Here is an 18,866-nt window from a genome sequence, read left to right on the forward strand (position 1 = left end):
TAATGGTCTGGTCGAGCTTCAAGTATTAGAACTGCAGTTTCAACCTCGCTGGAACAGCTCTAATTTTATTTTATTTTTGGTATTTAAACTCATACTTAAGTTGAATTTTGTAATTGCATATGTTAAGACTTGATGGTAAAACGACTAACCTTTTTAGTTATTTCTAAACAAAAAATAAATAATTTTGTTAATTGCTAGCATGTTACTTTTATTTGACTTGATATAATGAATTCTTTTTCATCATTTCATTTACCGTTTTCTAAAAGCTCAATTGAATTTTTTATTTTTTTATTTTGTTCAAAATTTTCTAAATTTTGTCAAGACGAAGTGTCCGACCATATTATTAATTTTGCGTCCAAGTTTTGTTTTCTTAATATTATGTTTTGTCTTAGACTTTATATTGTAGCAGCTCACAAACAAGCTAAGATAGCTCTTTAGATAGTAACTAGTAAGCGATGTATGTATCATCGAACTCGGACTTTAGAAGGGTTTATCGTCACAATCTTTCAAAAAATGTGGTATTTGTGAAGGAGTCTACTTTTTTTTTTGAAATATTTGACTGCGAGTCTACTTTTTGTAATTTGTTCTGTGAGTCTATTTTTTTCAAAATATTTGACTGCGAGTCTACTCTTTGTAATTTCTTCTGTGAGTCTACTTTTTTTCGAAATATTTGACTGCGAGTCTACTTTGAAATCTACGTAAGGGTATTTTTGTCCTATTTTTTTTTTTTATCAAAGTGACATCTATGCAACACATTTTTTCGTCGTGACTCATTTGCAATTTGGAGCCGAGTTTGTGACTTTGATGCAAATCTCTCTAAAAAAAGAGAATTAAACATGTACTACCCTTCAGGGCCGGCCAACCATTAAGCGACTTAAGCGGTGGCATAAGGCCCGAAAATTTTGAGAAAAAATAAGGTCCAATTTAAGTCTCTTTTTATTTGTCATAAGGCTAAAAAAATTTTCCGCGGCCCCGAATTTGATTTTTATTTTTTCCAAAAGACTCAATGATGTTTGTCTTTGTCCTATATTTTGATACATAAAATATATTTTCTCTTTACTGCGTATGTCACACTGTACTGATATGCAAGCTAAATTAGCATATGCATGACGTTATGTTTTGACGTTTTCCAAAATAAAATACTAATATTAACGTCCAAAACGGGCTTGAATATCCATAACCACACAACATGGTTTAGCTTTTTTTCTTTATTATTGTATGTTTTTTTTTCAGTAAGCCCCCAAAGCAAGTGATTGTTAATTGTTTATTGAAATTTATAACAAACTAAGTCTGTGAAACATGGAAATTTAATTGTAGCCAGCATTTCATTTTTTGTTATGAACTAGCCATTTTGATGATGTGACCATTTTCTCATACCAAATTTAGCCTCATTAATTAGTTAGTAAAATAAAAATTTTGAATTAAAAAAATATTTTAATAGGAGAAGGACACGTTTATTTTTATATTTCAAAAATTTGACAATTATTAAACCACATATATAGGGTTTAGATAGTTATTGCTAATTTATTGCCTTATTTAATAGACAGTTATTATTAACATAATAAAATAGATAGTTAATAGATACATAAAATAAAATAATAATTTTTTACATGAGAAATCACACAAAAGCAGTTACGACAAATTTATGAAAGGAAATGAGTCCATTTAAATTTGTTAATGGGCATCAATTCTCCGTAGCAATACTAAACAGAAACGATAGACGAATTAATTTTTTTTAAAAAAAATACTCTTCAAAATTATAAAATTATATCATTTTTAAAAAATTTGATATTTAAGGCCTCATTTTTAAACTTCGCTTAAGACCTCGGCAACGATTGGGCCGGCCCTGCTACCCTTTCTTTTAGACTAGATCAAACGTCGGAACTTTTAATATTTGTAATTTATACTTCAAAATTTTATCATTTTAACTTAAAAGTATATGATTAAATTCCAAGAATTAATTTTCAAGCCACTTCTTGCATTGAAGTATTACGATGAAGCAACACTAACAATTGATATCTCGTTTAATAGGTGCGGTTTCAAGTTTCAACGACAATTGGTGGAATTGGTTTGTGTTCATTGTTTACTTTTGCTTGTCAGATATGTGCCCTAACTACTAGTACTTTGTTTTTTTATGTGATACAAATTTCATTTAATGAACATAAACTGGCTTTCATGGATATCATCGCCTAATAGCTACAACTAGTAATGACAATTTATATTGTAATATGTGCATATCTTTGAATTCTAGTCATGGAAAGGACAAAGTTGGGAATTATTTTTAGAGTGGACTGAAACGAATTTATGTGTTAAATCTAATGCTTTTAGGGAGGGCCAAAACTAATTTAAATGTTGAATATGATGATTAAGCAATATTTTCCTGATGACAGAGCTTTTAGTCCAAATAATAATGTTATTGATATATAAATAGTGATATAGTTTTTTGGAGGGGGCTTAAGCCTCTCTCTCTCTCTCTCTATCTCTATGTGACTTTGGCTTGTTCACTTTGACTGTAATCAACGGTCGAACACCACATAGACCCAAAAAAAAAATATATCTACCTAAATTAAAAATACATATTTTTAACATATAAATTTTTGCGTTTTGATAAAAAAAAAAATCATAAATCATTACTTTTGTATCCTCTCGACTCAAAATCTAGTTTCGGATGTACCGAAGCAGAACTAACTTTTAAAATTAAATGTTTTACTCTTGTAAATTTTATAATTAAATTTTTACCTCAAATTTATATTTTTATTCCAAAATTTATAATTTTTCATAATTTTTCTCTTGAATTTAAAACTTAGAATAACTTTTTTTTTTTTTTTTTAATTAAATACATCGCCAAATAACAAATCTTAGCTACTACCATTTAGTTAGCTTCAAAATGAAAGAATTCCAGAGAGTAAAATGAAATGACACCCCACTATAATTATAATCCATCGGGAATAGATAATTCCCAATCAAAAGAAGTTCACACGACTTTTCATACATTTGACGGACAAATCCTGGTGGCTGCAGTGACGAAAGCTGGAGAAACACGTGACAATATCTCAACAGAAAGACTCTCACAAATGTACATTGTTTATTTATGGGAAAATATCAATACTATCCCTCGTATTTAATCGAAATGTGAGATTTATCCCCTCTATTTCTAGAAATATCAAACATATCCCTTTAGTTTAATATAAATGACATATACCTCTCCTAAAAAAATGTTATATTACAAATATCACCATTTTCGTTTATTTTTTACAAAAAAATAATTTGAACTCCCCAAAATACCCTTAACAGAATAAATATTTATCTACTATTTTATTAAAAAAAATCAAAATCTCTCTTTATAAAAAAAATCCTTAACTTATTATAAAGAAATTTTTTAATTTAAACTTTTTGTATATAGAATAGAAAATAAAAAATTATTTCATTAAGGGTATTTTGGGGAGTTCAAATTATTTTTTTGTAAAAAATAAACGAAAAAGGGTGATATTTGTAATATCACATTTTTTTAGGGGATGTATATGTCATTTATATTAAACTGGAGGGATATGTCTGATATTTCTAGAAATAGAGGGGATAAATCTCGCATTTCGATTAAACAGGAGGGATACTGTTGATATTTTCCATTTATTTATTAATTAATTATTTAAATTTGAAGCGTGTTTGAGAATGTGATGCCAAGTTGCCAACCGAACCGACCCGTTAAGTGGGCCCCACAAAAGTTCGTTACTTTTCCCTCCCTACGTGACACAGGTGGGTCCAACGCTTTCGGTAGGTGTGTAAGTTTCAATTTTTTATTTTATTTATTATTTTATTGCTTTTTTGTTATTATTTAAATCTTTTATATGTTTTTATAAGCATGAAGCAACAACAACAAGGCATCTGACGATCTCGGGTATCAAAAAAGAAAATGGGTGTCCACTAATGCTTTGCCTTTTAGCTTTTTGTCCGCTAGTAAAAATTAACTCATCGCTCCTAAACGAAACAACAGACCGGATTATAGATTTAGACGTTTGTCCATTTTTGTAATTTTTAATTTAAGTAGTTTGATTTTTATTTGTTAGAGATTCAATGACTCATAAAAATCTGCTGATCAATCGAGACACCATGAAGTTGCACCCATTTGCTCTCTTAGCATTTGTCAAGTCTTGTTTTATTATTTTTGATTTGTTTTGTGCATTTTAATTTCACTTCACTTAAAAACCATCAAAGTGACCACTTTTTACATTCTCTCAAATCATAAAGATTTGTTAGTTAGTTTGTATTGAAAAATAGACAAGTTTTTCGTGAGATCGATATTCGTGCTCATACCAACTTCATTAGTTATGACACGTGCACTTGGGTCGTGTGAGTTTTCTTTATTAAGGAAAATCTCCATAAAAAAGTGATGTATATATCGAGGAAAACGATGAGGATTCCCGATGACATAAATTTATAATTAAGATAAAAAAAAATATATATAATCAAATTCTAAAACTAAAAGTAGAAATTTCCATTTATTTCACAAGATTCATGTTCCAATTATAAAGGAATTGGATTTCTATTTGGATAAATATTGTTTCTTCCGTTAAAGATCATAATTCTATTTTGGATACAAAAAGTTTTGATTTCTACTTGTGCCCATCATTCCAATAAATCAAAGTCGTACACAAGATATAGTAGTATTTGTCTATGCTTGTTTTATATCGTTACACGTTTATTTTTAGGCTTTCTTATTAGATTGGAAGGCTTATATGTAAGATTTCAAATGCTTAATAATAAATTTGGAATAAAATGCTATGACTATTAGGTCGCTAGAGAAAGTGTACTTTGGTCGCGTACTTGGTCATAAACATATTGAGAACCAGTTCTACTAGAAGAATCACAAACTACATCTTCACCAATAGAGAAAGATGCAATAGCTTCAACTATTTTGTAGCATTGTTTCTATCGTCCTGATGAAAAACGTGATTAAGTACTCATGATGCATGCAACGAGTTGAGCTTGTATTAAGCACATGAGTAATTGATGTTTAAGTTCATCTCATCTTTTCTTCAACTCGTCCTTCCAACTTGTTAGTCCAGGTTGGCACGACCTCTGAATCATCATCAACATTCGTACTCTATTATCAGAAGTTGTGTATATTTATTCTTACTCTTTTCCAATGTAGTTAGTTGGAAATGTCCTCATTTATTCCCCTATTTTTCTGTAACTATGTATAACAAGTAGAATACTCACATAATCGAAACTCTATCTCTCCTTTCAAATTCTCTCTCTTAAATTCTACATGGTATCAGAGCAAAAAAAAAAACGCTATCACCATGAAACACCTTTGAAAACTCATTCGTCCCCAATACCACTTCATCCACCTCTCAAGCCATGCCTACTTAGTCGAACTCCAATCAATTCTCCCATCATGTCACGAGCTACAAACTCAATGGCCACAACTTTCTCCAGCAGTCACAATTTGTGCTCATGTTCATCTCAGGACGAAGCAAGGACAACTATCTCACTGACATGTGTCTATTCCACCACCTGAGGATGACGGTCTTTTAGGCTATTCTATTACTTCCCCTGACATTCCATCACCTTCATAGGTATCCCCTCTTTTTGCATCTGACTCCTCAGACATCACTGAACCCGCTCCCAATGTTGCACTACCTCTTCTTCCTCGACCACCTATTTTCTACACTCGTCGTGTCTGCCCTGTACTACATACACTCATTGATCCTCCAGAGACATGTCCTACACCGGGTCCTTCATCATCAGATCCACCTCTGATCGATGATCTTCCCACCTCATTGAGAAAAGGTAAATGACAATGTATTTATCCCATCTCTTCCTCTATCTCGTATAATCTTTTGTCATCTTCTTCATACGCCTTTTTTTCATCCCTTGATTCCATCACAACTCCTAGGACTGTCGGTGAAGACTTAAATAATACAGGTTGGCAGAAAGAAATGACTGAGGAAATGAATGCTTTAGATGACAATGGTACTTGGGAGTTGGTTACTTTTCCCTCAGAGAAACGGGAAATTGGATGTAAATGGATCTTCACAGTCAAAGCGAATCCGGATGGCACACTTGCTCGATTGAAGGCCCGTTTAGACGCCAAAGGTTTTGCCCTGACCTATGGCGTTGACTATTCTGATACCTTTTCTCCGGTTGCCAAGTTTACATATGTCCGACTTTTCATCTCCTTGGCGGCAACTCATGACTGGCACCTTCACCAACTCGAAATTAGGAATGCATTTATGCACGGAGATCTACATGAAGAAGTGTATAAGGAGCAACCTTCTGGTTTTGTTGCTCAGGGGGAGTATGACCGTGTATGTCGTCCTCGAAAAGTGTTATATGGGATGAAACCGAGCCCTCTTGCTTGGTTTGGAAGGTTTAGCCAAGCTCTTGAACAATTTGGGTTTCTAAAGAGAAAATCTGACCACTATGTATTTTTCAAGAATACGAAAGATGGTGTCATTCTCCTAGTTGTTTATGTTGATGCCATAGTAATTTAAGGAAGTGACAATACTGGCATATCGTCCCTCAAAACCTTCTTCCACATGCAGTTCCAAACGAAGGACTTGGGCATGCTAAAATACTTCTTAGGTGTTGAAGTATTGAGAAGCAAAAAAATGTATATAGTTATCGCAAAGGAAGTATGTACTTGATTTGCTTTTCGAGACAGAAAAATTAAGGGTCTGACCGTGTAGTGACCTAATGACTCCCAACATGCAACTGACGAAGGAATGAGAATTAATGGATGATGATGAGCGATACAAAAGATTAGTCGGGATGTTGAACTACATCACCGTTACTCGTCCAAACATTATATACTCTGTCAGCATAGTGAGCCAATTCTTGGCGTCTCTGACAGTTGACCATTGGGCAACTTTAGAGCAGATATTGTGTTATTTGAAAGGAGCACCGGGACGTGCGATCTTATACTTAAATTATGGTCATACTCAGATTGAATGCTTTACAGATGCAGACTATAGAGGGTCCAAGATGGATAGAAGATCGACTACTGGATATTGCGTCTTTGTCGGAGAAAACCTGGTCTCATGGAAAAGCAAGAAGCAACATGTCGTATCAAGATCCAGTGCTGAGCCGGAGTACAGAGCCATGGCAGAATGTGAGATAATTTGGATACATCAACTATTGACAAAGTTAAGCTTCGACATCACTTTGCCAACAAAATTATTGTGCGATAATCAAGCTGCCATTCATATCACATCGAATCCAGTCTTTTCCGAGAGAGCTAAACACATTGAAATCAGTTGTCACTTTGTTCGAGAGGTTCAACAAGGCTTGGTTTTAACATGATATGTAAAGACATGCGATCAAATAGGAGACAGTTTCATGAAGGCGCTTAATGGGGTTCAAGTTGAATATCTTTGTAACAAACTGGGCATGATTAACAAATATGCTCTAGCTTGAGGGGGAGTGTTACGGAATATTATAGAGATTATGTAGTTATTAGTAGATGTTGTAGAATACTACATAGTTATTAGGATATTATTATAGAGAATATTATGTAGTTATTGGGAGATTATTACATAGTTATTACTTGCTTATACATTAAGAATTGTATGTATATAAATTTCCATCAACGATGAATAAGAAGACACAACCTTTTTCTCTCAAATTTTCTCTGTTTACAATGACCATACAAGATTGAGTTAGGTATACATGATGAAACACGAGTAAAAAACGGCCGAACTATTCAAATTCTTTCACAAAACCATCCAAAATCAGTTCGAAACCTCCATTCAGATTGTCAATACTGATAATACCCGAGATTATTATCAACTCGGAGCTCGGTTCCTTCTTCAAAACACAAGGCATAGTTCACTATAGCTTGTGTGTCCATACTCCTCAACAAAATGAGGTTGCGGAGCGAAAAAAAATTGACACTTTCTTAAATTTGCGCGAGCTATCATGTTCTCCTCAAATGTCCCATCACACTTCTAGGGAGAAACAATTCTCACAGCCACCTACCTCATAAACTGAATTCCATCTCGGATCTTTGATAATAAAATTCCAGCTCGTGCTCTCCTTGAAAAGTACCCTTAAACTCTCCTCATTTTCACATTGCCACCAAAAGTGTTCGAATGTTCCATGTTTACCCACACATACAACAAAGAGAAATTAGAGCCCAAATCTCTTAAGTACATCTTCTTTGGTTACTCAGCAAGTCAGAAGGAATATAAGTGATATGAACCCACATCCAGAAAATTCATAGTGTTTATGATTATTACCTTCCACGAGTTGAGTCCTTACTTCGTCAATTATGATCGTCAGTGGGAGAACAACAATGATGACTTGCCAAATTGGCTGATCATCAATCAATACTACAACTCGCCTCTAAACTCACCTCAACCATCTTCGAGCTCACCTCAAACGATTTGTTCAAACACTGATCCTGTGTCCAGCCTTCCGAGCTCAGCTCAAACACTTCTTAACCTTCTAAACACTGCTCATGTGTCTAGCCCTCCGAACTCAGAAACTTCTTGTGAACCAAACCTTACCAAAGTCTGCCACAAGCTCGCATCCATGAAATCTCTCTCGTCCTGAACTCTGAAAATAGTGAACAAGGTAACATCTCGTCCTCCTCAGTCTTACCTATTGCCTTTGTTGCGTAATTCTCGCACACGCAAGTGCACATGAGTCGAATCCCACGTGAACTAAGCTTAATTAATAATTCAAAATTAACTAGGACGAATTGAACTTAGAAGAGAGAAGAAAAGATGTCAAAAAACTTTTTGACAAGAAAATTAAATAAAATAAAGCAATTAAAGATGGTTTTATGGATATGCGAAGGTAAGGAATATGGTTTCGCTTCACGGAAATTACACACAATTTATTTCATTTATACTTTGCTAACCACGTTCACAATATTAATATCACTAAATCTTTATGGAGCATCTAGCAACCTATACCTATGTGGAATATCATCTCTCGATTTCAACTCATAAAAACATGGTAAACATTAAATTCAAGAACGTACACACGATTCTATAACAACTTAACTAGCCTAAGAATGTATTACAGTAATTCAATCCAAAAACACATTCAATCAATAATCTTTCTCAAGCATCAAATTGACATTAAAAATCATGCACAAAGTTGCGAATCTCATACAAGCATTAAGCATAGAATTGAATTAAGCAAAACAATAGAGAATGAAAATAAATACTTTAATATATTAATTGGAATCCATAACCGTATCTAAGAGTCTCGATCTACACCATAAACCTTAAGGGGATTAGTGTATGGCGACGAGAAGAACATAAAAAGACGACGAAGAAAAACTCAAAACTAAACAAACGAAAAACATAATAAAGGGAGTTCAAGAGATTTAAGGAAGAAAAATAAAAAATGGATTGTCGATGGTAGTGTAGACGAGGATGAACGGCACAAAGAAAAACTAAAATAAAACCTAAGATGTGTGAATAAATGTTTTGAGGTTACAATGACACTTTAAATTGGCTTAGTGGTATTTTTTCGGAGCAATATGGGCCCTTGGATGAGATCTAAAGGCTCAAAAATGCTTAAAAATTGGGAATTAATGGCCCGCAAAGAAATTGGACAACTGCACAGTGATTTTGAATGGGTCATAACTTCTTGCTCTGATGTCCGATTTTCACAAATAAATATGCTTGGAAAGCTAAAATAAAGCCCTATCCGAATCCGGAACTGAATCACCCAAACTCTTAACTTAAAAATATTTAAATAGTGCAGAAGATGACGTCATGTGTCTGAATCGTCTTGAATTGCTCATATTACATCCTTTACACTAAAATACTTTCTAAAACATGAAATCACTCACAAACACATTAAACACACTAAAAATCACTCGAGAACGCATGAAATTCAATCCATAAAATAGGAGTTTAGCACGTACAAAACGCACCTATCGACCTTGAGAAAACCTACTCGGTCATGTGGTTCATACAGAACTGAAGATTATGCGTACTACGTAAATCTCTTAGCGAGCTATCAAGCCTATGTGACGAAAATAAACCAGGAGGTCATACCCAACTCCATCAAAGAAGCTGTCCAGATTCTAACTTTGCGAGATGCTATTCATGCAGAAATCCAAGCTCTCAAACATAATGATACCTGGGAGATCACCGAGCTGCCACCAGAAAAACGAACTGTCAGGTGCAGATGGTTGTTCACCATCAAACACAATCTGGATGACACCGTGGAGAGGTTCAAAGCTCGTTTCGTTGCTAAAGGGTACACTCAGGCTTATGACATTGATTATCAAGAAACCTTCACACCAGTGGAAAAGTTCAATACCATCAAAACTCTTCTCTCTCTGGCGGCCAACTTGGATTGGCCACTTCTCCAGCTCAATGTGAAGAATGCTTCCCTAAATGGTGAACTGGAAGAAGAATTCTACATGCAAATTCCACCAGGTTACAAAAACAATCAAGATGCCAACAAAGTCTGCAAACTCAAGAAGTCTCTATATGGACTTAAGCAGTCGCCTCGAGCTTGGTTTGGGAAGTTCACTCACGTGCTCAAACAATACAACTACTCACAAAGCCAAGCAGATCATATGCTCTTCTCGAAAGTCTTAGCCCAAGACAAACACTTCATCTTGAGTGTATATGTGGACAACATAGTCATAACAAGAGATGATCTTGAGGAAATCGCGAGATTGAAGCAGATCATGTCATCAGAGTTTGAAGTCAATGATATCATAAATTTGTGATCCTTTTGAAGCATGGAGGTCACTTGGTATGAGAAAGGCATCTCTGTATCTCAGTGGAAATACGCACTCGACTTCCTCAAATAAATATGCATGCTCGATTGCAAACCAGCTGACACTCCGATGGACACAAATGTGAAGCTCACAGCTCGCACAACAGAGGTCGCCACCGACAAAGAAAGATTCCAGCGGCTCGTGGGAAAACTCATCTACCCAACGCACACCAGACCTGATATCAGATTCTCAATGAGTATGGTCAGCAAATTCATAAGTAATACCTCAAAATATTGGAAGTTGTGTATATTTATTCTTCCGATTTTCCAATGTAGTTAGTTTAGAGTGTCTTCAATTATTGTCCTTTTTTTTTCTATAACTCCATACATATACTTGTACATTCAATCTAAATATAACGAGTAGAATATTCACAAAATCGAAACTCTCTCTCTCCGTTCGAATTGTCTCTCTCAAATTCTACAACCAGGTTCAGCAAACTCAATTTGCTATAGTTGTGGAAGGCACGCTTAATTACTGTAGCTCAAGATTTTCTTCGTATTCGCTTAAGACATATTTATTGTGCCATCTCATGCTTTTCATCTTTTATAGTCTGATGAGTTATGAGTCGTCCTTGACTTAGGTCAAAATTAGTACATACCATTTTTAAAGATTAAATGCGCAAAGCTCAAAATGACAATCGAGCTATCCCAAAAAGAAACGAGTTTGAAATTTAAATTATATTTCTTTTAATTATTATTGCAACTTCTTAGTTTGTTTTACTAAATTTGGTCTTTATATGATTTAAAAAAGATTAAATCTATCAAAATTACAATTACATTACAATTTCACAGAAATTCATCTATATATATATATATATATATATATATTATGATCAATTACGGAAAAAAACAATTATAATAGTATTAAATTTGAATAAGTTCATTGCACAAAATTAAAAGTATTAATTACAACTACTATGAGAATCTTAGTTTCTTATTTATTATCATCAAAATTTAACATAATATATTACAGTTAATTGATTAATCATCTACAAATTTAATTATATCAATATTAAGCATAAAAATAAAAATATAAAATGCATATAAATGTTATCAATTGATCAACAAATTATTTTTGTAGTTATATTATTCATTGCTTAACAAGATAAAAATAAACAAATGATTTCCTTCGCCAGTACTCCATCCCCAACGAAACTTGAAATGCACGGTAATCTAAATGCTAAATGCTGACCTACATGCATTTTTCTTCAATTTTGATTTTAATAGTCTTTGCTAAAAACATTGAATATATTCTTTTTATTCTTAAAAGTGTATTTATAATTAATTATACTATATTCATATTTTACCAAATTTTAAATATATAACAAATATTTATTGCAACAAGTCAATCATCTACATCTTCTTAAAAATTTAGTCAAAGTTTTATTTTATTAGAAAAATAGCTCATCAGATCGATGAGTTATTTTTCATAGTAAATTGAATTAACATAACTAATTAATTAATTTATTTTATCTTGATAGATTATTTTTTAATAAAATGAAATTTTGACTATTTATTAAAAAAAAAAACTTATGTGATGTCTACTGACCTCATTGTCATAAATATAAAAAGCTGTGTTGATGATTTAAAATAATTAAATGATTATATACAATATATCTAAATATCTTGTACTAATGTAGTGACTAAAGTGATAACTTACTTTATTAAATTAATAAATTATTATGTATTAAATTTAAACTAAAATTATCATCATAATATTTTATATTTAGTGCACATGTTATTTTAATTAATACACAAAATATACCCTTCATGTAATATGTTAACAGTTATTATTAAATTATTTAAATTTGTAATGTTCACTTGGCAAAAAAAAAAAAAAAAAGAAATGCTTGGTCGTCCCCATTCACAGATCTCAAATTTATATCAAAACAATATAATCCATAAAACAGTAGTGACACCTTCTTTCACCATCCAACGAGCTTCCGATTTCGTAATATTAAAATCAAACGATAAAAAAAAACACATTTGAAGACTTGCAAAGATTGAAATTGTCGTAGCGTTCACGTTTAAGCTGGGAAAGAAGAAGAAAAATAAAACTTGACAAAAAACAAAGAACCCAACGGATATTTCTTTTCGTGTTTCATTTCTTATTTGGCGTTACGTGTTTCCCAATTTCTTATTCCCCGTTTCTGAGCATTTCCCCAGATTTTTTTTTAAATCTATTCCAAAGCTTTACTTGGTTGTCCCCGAGAAAAATCACATCTCAAACAAAAGTCTATTTTCTTTATACGAACCCCCAAATTATCTTCCCTTTTCAATCTCTCTCTCTCTCTCGAATTCTGGGTTCGTGTGGTTTCTCTCCGAGCTGAGATTTCAATTGATTCTGAGCTTCACCGTTCGATCTGTTTTTTTTTTTTGGTTGCTTTCAATGGGAAAGCAAAATGGAAAGAAGAACAAACAGGGCACAGAGAACAATCCAAGCGAGAACGACGCCGAGGTCTCCATAGCCAAGGCTCGCGAGCTCAAAGAAGAAGGCAACAAGCTTTTCCAGAGGAGAGACTACGAAGGAGCAATGTCGAAGTACGAGAAAGCCCTCAAGCTTCTTCCGAATTCCAAGGCCGACGTGTCGTACCTCCGAAGCAACCTCGCGGCTTGCTTCATGCAGATGGGCCCGAGCGCGTACCCGGACGCGATCCGCGAGTGTTCCCACGCGCTCGAAGCCACACCGGGTTACGAGAAAGCCCTTCTCAAGCGAGCGAGGTGTTACGAGGGAATGAACAGACTTGATTTGGCTCTAAGGGACGTGGCTCAAGTCTTGACCACTGAGCCGAGGAACGTCGTGGCTTTGGAGGTCTCAGAGAGAGTCAAGCTCGCCCTCGAGAAGAAGGGTTTGACCGTGAGCGATAAGTCCGAGATAGAGCTTCCCCGGGATTATGTCGAGCTTGATCAATCTCCGGCATCCATGGATGCCGAGAAGAGGACCAAGAAGAAGAAAAAGAATAAAGAGAAGGGTTTGGTTGAAGATAAGGTTGTTGTGGAGGAGACAATTAGTACTATTCATGTGAAAGAAGTGGCGAAAAGGAACGTGAAGCTGATTTCGGGAGAGGATATTAGATGGGCCGAGTTGCAGGTGAACTGCTCGTTGATTGAGCTCAAAGAAGCCGTTTCCGATCGGTTTCCGAGCTCGAGGGCGTTTCTCATCAAGTACATGGACCGCGAGGGAGATCTCGTCACGATCACTTCAGACAAGGAGCTGAGATCGGCCGAAGAAGAGTCCCTCGAGTCTCGTGGCTCGATCAGGTTTCACATCGTCGAAGTCGACCCCGACAGAGACCCGTCGTCGAGCGAGGAAGGTTCCAGCCAGCTCAGCGCGGCCGAGAACGCTCTCTCTTCTTCGGCCCCGTGCTGCGTGGTCGAGGATTGGGTGGTCGAGTTTGCTCGGATGTTCGAGAGCCGGGTCGGGTCCGGACCCGAGACGCACAAGCTCTATTCGGAGGCCATGGAAGAGACCGTCACGAGCGAGGAGGCTCAGCCTCTATTCGACTCGGCCGCGGAGAAATTCCAAGAGCTCGCGGCTCTCGCGCTGCTCAACTCGGGAAACGTCCAAATGTCGATAGCGAGGAGGAAGAAGAGCGAGCGAGAGTACTCGAGAGCCGGGGAGAGATACGAAGAAGCGATTGCAACAAAAACCGATCTCCACGAAGCCTACATCGCTCTCGGGCAGAGCCAATTCGAGCGAGCCAGGCTGGCATCTGTGCCCTCGGAGGAGACTCTCCGGCTCTACGACGAGGCCGGGAAAAACATAGAGAAGGGAACGAAGATTTGGGAAGAACGAGAGACGGGTTTGGCGATGAGGTGTTGGATCGATCTCTTGTTGGGGACGATGATGTACGAGAGGTCGATGGTGGAATTCAGGCTCGGGCTTCCGAGCTGGAAAAAGTGTTTGAAGATTTCGGTAGAGAAGTTTGAGCTCGCCGGGGCTGCGCCGAATGATACCGCGGTCATGCTCAAGAATCACTGCTCAAATGACACTGGAGTTGAAGGAGAAGGTAGACAATTGAGAGCTTACTTTTTATCTGTTTTCTTTTTTCTTCGGTTTTTTAGCTCATTTGATCATGAGCCTTTTGTGTCTGAGGAACTTTGGTCCCAAAACGTTTTAAGAAGCAAACTCATAAACGAACCGTAGGATAATTGATTTGATCAAATCATTTGACGGAGTGGCTGATTGTGCTAAAAAAAAAACAAAAAAAGTTGGGGAAGATTTTGCTTCTAAAATCTTCGATGCTTGGACTATCTAAAATGACATTGCAGTTAAAGGTAAACAACAGATGAGAAAATATCACATCTATCCTCTGGGTTTCAATATTCATGCTACATCTATTCGTTGGGTTTTCAGAAATATCACGCTTATAACCACGAGATAGATATAATTCTCTTCGGATAGATATGATATTTCCCACAACAGTGTTCCTAGTCTTGTCTGTCGTTTTTTTTTTCTTTTGAAGAACTTTTGGTAACATGTTCTGTGTGTTTTATAGGTTTAGGATTCAAAAGGTGGAATGAGATGTATGAAGCTAAGAAGTTGCAGAGTGGCGTACCGTCGCTCCGGCTCGAGACTTTGTTGAGACAGAGAGTCTCTCGAAACACTCTGTAATGCCTTATAGAGCTCAAGTTGATCCTTTCCGAGTTCTCTGTGAAGAGAATCTCCGCTACACTTTCTCACTCAGTCGCTTGTAAACACAAGCCTTTTATATTTAGGTATGTAAATGCAACGCTAGTCATAGATCTCATCAATGCTAGTAGATTAGGCTAGCGGAAATGAGTCTTAAGAACATTAGTTCTCGAAGCTAACTTTTCCTACGATTATGGATATGCGACTTATTTTTGGAACATTTTTCCTGGAATTAAATCAGTTAGTCTCGCACTAGTTCGTTTACGTTGAAATAGTTCTGAACAGAATGTTATTCACATGAACAGAAACAATCTTTGGCCGAGCATTTAAAGTTTCATTTGTAGATAGATTCTCGTTTTGATTTCTAAGCGCGGATCATATTCACAATCGTGTTTGGTCTGATGTGCAGGTTCACCGTTGCTGCTAAAATCTTTGTTGTGCCATATGTTTAACTAAACCACATTGTTAGAGTGAAGATAACGATAAATTGAATTCGATATTTATACACAACCAGGGATGAGACGAGTTCGCAGGTTATTTCTTTATTCTGCCTTCTCTCACATTTTTTTCCCTTTTTGTAATGTTTTTATTCTAGCATTATCTTTCCTGATATAGATGATTTTGTGTATCTTAAAATGTTGTTTATATTTATTGATTTTTAGTAAATTCTGCCAGTTTATTTGTAATTAGAATTTTCCTGGTTGTAACTTGTAAAACTTACAAATGATTTTGGTTTGTACTTTGTAGCGTGTGGTTTTTTTGTTTTTATTTATTTACTATTATTATACTTCGTAGCGTGTTTTATTACACAAGTATAGTAGTCTCTTATTATTTGGAGCCGTGTTGCCTTTGCATTAGATCAACATTTTCCAAAATTTCAGGCTTTGTTTGATATTAAGCTGGTAATTTGTTTCAGAAGGGTAAAATATAATTAACATTTTTCAACAACAATTATTCATGCAATCTCAAGGAACGTGCATTTACAATTACAATCCCTCTTAAGAATTGTTTCCAGTTCCAGAGTACAATTCGTACATTTTATTATCGTCTTACAAGAGAGGGCAATTCTGTGGCTCATACTCTCGCGCAATTTAGTTTGAAGGCTTATAACCCTGCTACTTGGATTCATTATCCTTCTGATTGTATTTCAAACATTATTTCGGCGGAGTCCGCTGCCCTCCTCCAGAGGATTTAATAAAGCTGGTGTTTTCCCTAAAAAAAAAAATAAAACACAGAATTTACACATTACAAGATACAAGATTTTCTTTACATTGCTGCCAGGTTCATTTCATGCACTATTTATTTACGTGTTACTGAAAACTGTGAAATCACAAGCTTTGACTTTGCAGTGTTCCAAGCTCAACGATAGCGTGACTAACACAATCAATCCTAGCGAGAGAAAGGAAAATTACGTAAACTAAAATATAAAAGTGCCGAATGAAAAATAGGACCCTGGCAGAGACTTAGACATGAATCCTGTTCTTTTTAATTGAATAATTGAACTATAATTTTAATTGAGGATAGTTATTGGACTATTTATACAATTGCATATATATATATATATATATATATATATATATATATATATATATATATTGCAATAACTGAATAATTCAAATCATAAAATAAAATGAAGTTTATAACATTGTATCATTGACTTACAATATCATGTTGAACAATTCTGAAGTATCGATTATACTTTTACAAAATAGTATCACATAAGCGTCGACATGGAAGGAGGAAACATCTAATGTAGCCAAGTGTACACTAGATGTTTTAAACATATAAGGTAAGAAATATTGATGTATAAATATATAGAGCTACTTAAACTTGAATATAATAACGAGCTAACTAAGCTTAAACCATTTCCTAAATTAAATTAAAAAAACGCTGATATTATTTACTTGCTAAGGCCATCTCCAACCGATCATTCTATTTCTCACTCTATTTTTCAGTAAGCGGTGATTTCTCTCCAACCGAACTCTATTCCCACTCAATTTTTCACTCTATTTTTATCCCCTATAATCTCTTATTTATACTTATACCCCTATTTTTTTTATTATTATTACTAATTAGATAACTTAGAAGAATTATGATAATGAGTAAAATATTAATCTATAAATTAATTATAATTATAAATATAAATACACATTAAATAAAATAAAATTTTATTTAATAAAAATCACAACACAAAAAATAAAATACAACACAACACAATTGAAATAATAAAAATTACAACACAACTCAATTAAAAGTAAAACAAACTATAACACAACAAATAAAAGTAACTTTAACACAAACAATTATGACTCGGAATTAGAATATTCTTTCCGCAAGTGCTCAATCAATGCATTCCGAAGTGCGATGTGTGCATCTTTATCTCTTATTTGTCTTTAACGAGTAACGAATTGCTCAAATCGTGTGTCATCATCCCCCACCATTTCTACAAACGCTGGTGGTGTTTCTCTCACAACTCATATTGGAGCACTAAGATCTCGTTCATCTTCAATTGTCATGTTATGCATGATTATGCATACAGTCATTATATCTTGTAAGACGTATTTTCTCCAAAATCGTGTCGGTCCCGCAACGATTTCAAATCGTTGTTGGAGAACCCCGAATGCACGTTCTACTTCTTTTCTGCACGCTTCTTGCTTCATTGCAAAATACTTTTTTTTCCACGCGGCTCTCGGATATTTTGCATGATGGTTGACCATTTTGGATATATATTATCAGCTAAATAGTAACTCATATTATACTCTATTCCTTGTATGACATAATGAGCAGGAGGAGCGATACCTTGACTAAGATTGGAAAATGAATGGGAATAATCTAGCACATCGATATCATTGTTGCTCCCTGGCATGCCATATCCAAAGATCATAATCTGCTACAGCTTCAAGTATAATAGTAGGCTTTCCACTGCGACCCATGTATTGTCCGGCCTATCCAGTGGGACAATTTTTCCACTTCCAATGCATACAATCTAAACTTCCTAACATTCTTGGAAAACCACATTGTTGACCAACATGCAGAAATCTAGCTATATCATTAGTTGTAGGTGATCTTAAATATTGCTCAGAAAATACCTCAACGATTGCCCGACAAAACTTCTTCATGCTTTCAATCGTCGTTGACTCTCCTATTTTGACGTACTCATCTGTGGCATCTGCCGGAACACCGTATGCCAACATCCGAAATACAGCTGTTATCTTTTGAAGGGGTGACAAACCAAGTTTGCCGCCGCGATCCACCCATTACTCGAAGTAGTTGTCATGACCTTGAACAACATCCTTTATGCAGAGAAATAATGAGCGAGACATCTGATATCTCCGACGGAACATGGCTTCATCATACATCGGGGTATCTGAAAAGTAATCATTGAATAGTCAACGGTCTGCACTCACTCGATCACGGTTGATGAAAACACATCCTGGAACTGAGCCTCCCGCTCCCACGTCTAATTGGTTGGAATGTTGAC

The 18,866-nt window shown here is 35.1% G+C and overlaps 1 protein-coding gene across 1 annotated transcript; it reads left to right on the forward strand.

The window, feature by feature from the left end:
• Nucleotides 1–12,702: 12,702 nt before the first annotated feature.
• Nucleotides 12,703–16,172, forward strand: LOC149397774 (protein PHOX1-like). The gene is made up of 3 exons (XM_089616026.1): nt 12,703–14,762; nt 15,252–15,471; nt 15,795–16,172. Exons 1-2 carry the CDS (start codon nt 13,142–13,144, stop codon nt 15,365–15,367), a joined length of 1,737 nt encoding a protein of 578 aa, XP_089472152.1. The 5' UTR covers nt 12,703–13,141; the 3' UTR covers nt 15,368–15,471; nt 15,795–16,172.
• The last annotated feature ends 2,694 nt before the right edge of the window (nt 16,173–18,866 follow it).

This window comes from Urtica dioica, chromosome 5, assembly GCF_054948205.1.
Source record: "Urtica dioica subsp. dioica isolate 48M chromosome 5, U.dioica_male_clone48M_v1_H2, whole genome shotgun sequence".
Classification (NCBI taxonomy): Eukaryota; Viridiplantae; Streptophyta; class Magnoliopsida; order Rosales; family Urticaceae; genus Urtica; species Urtica dioica.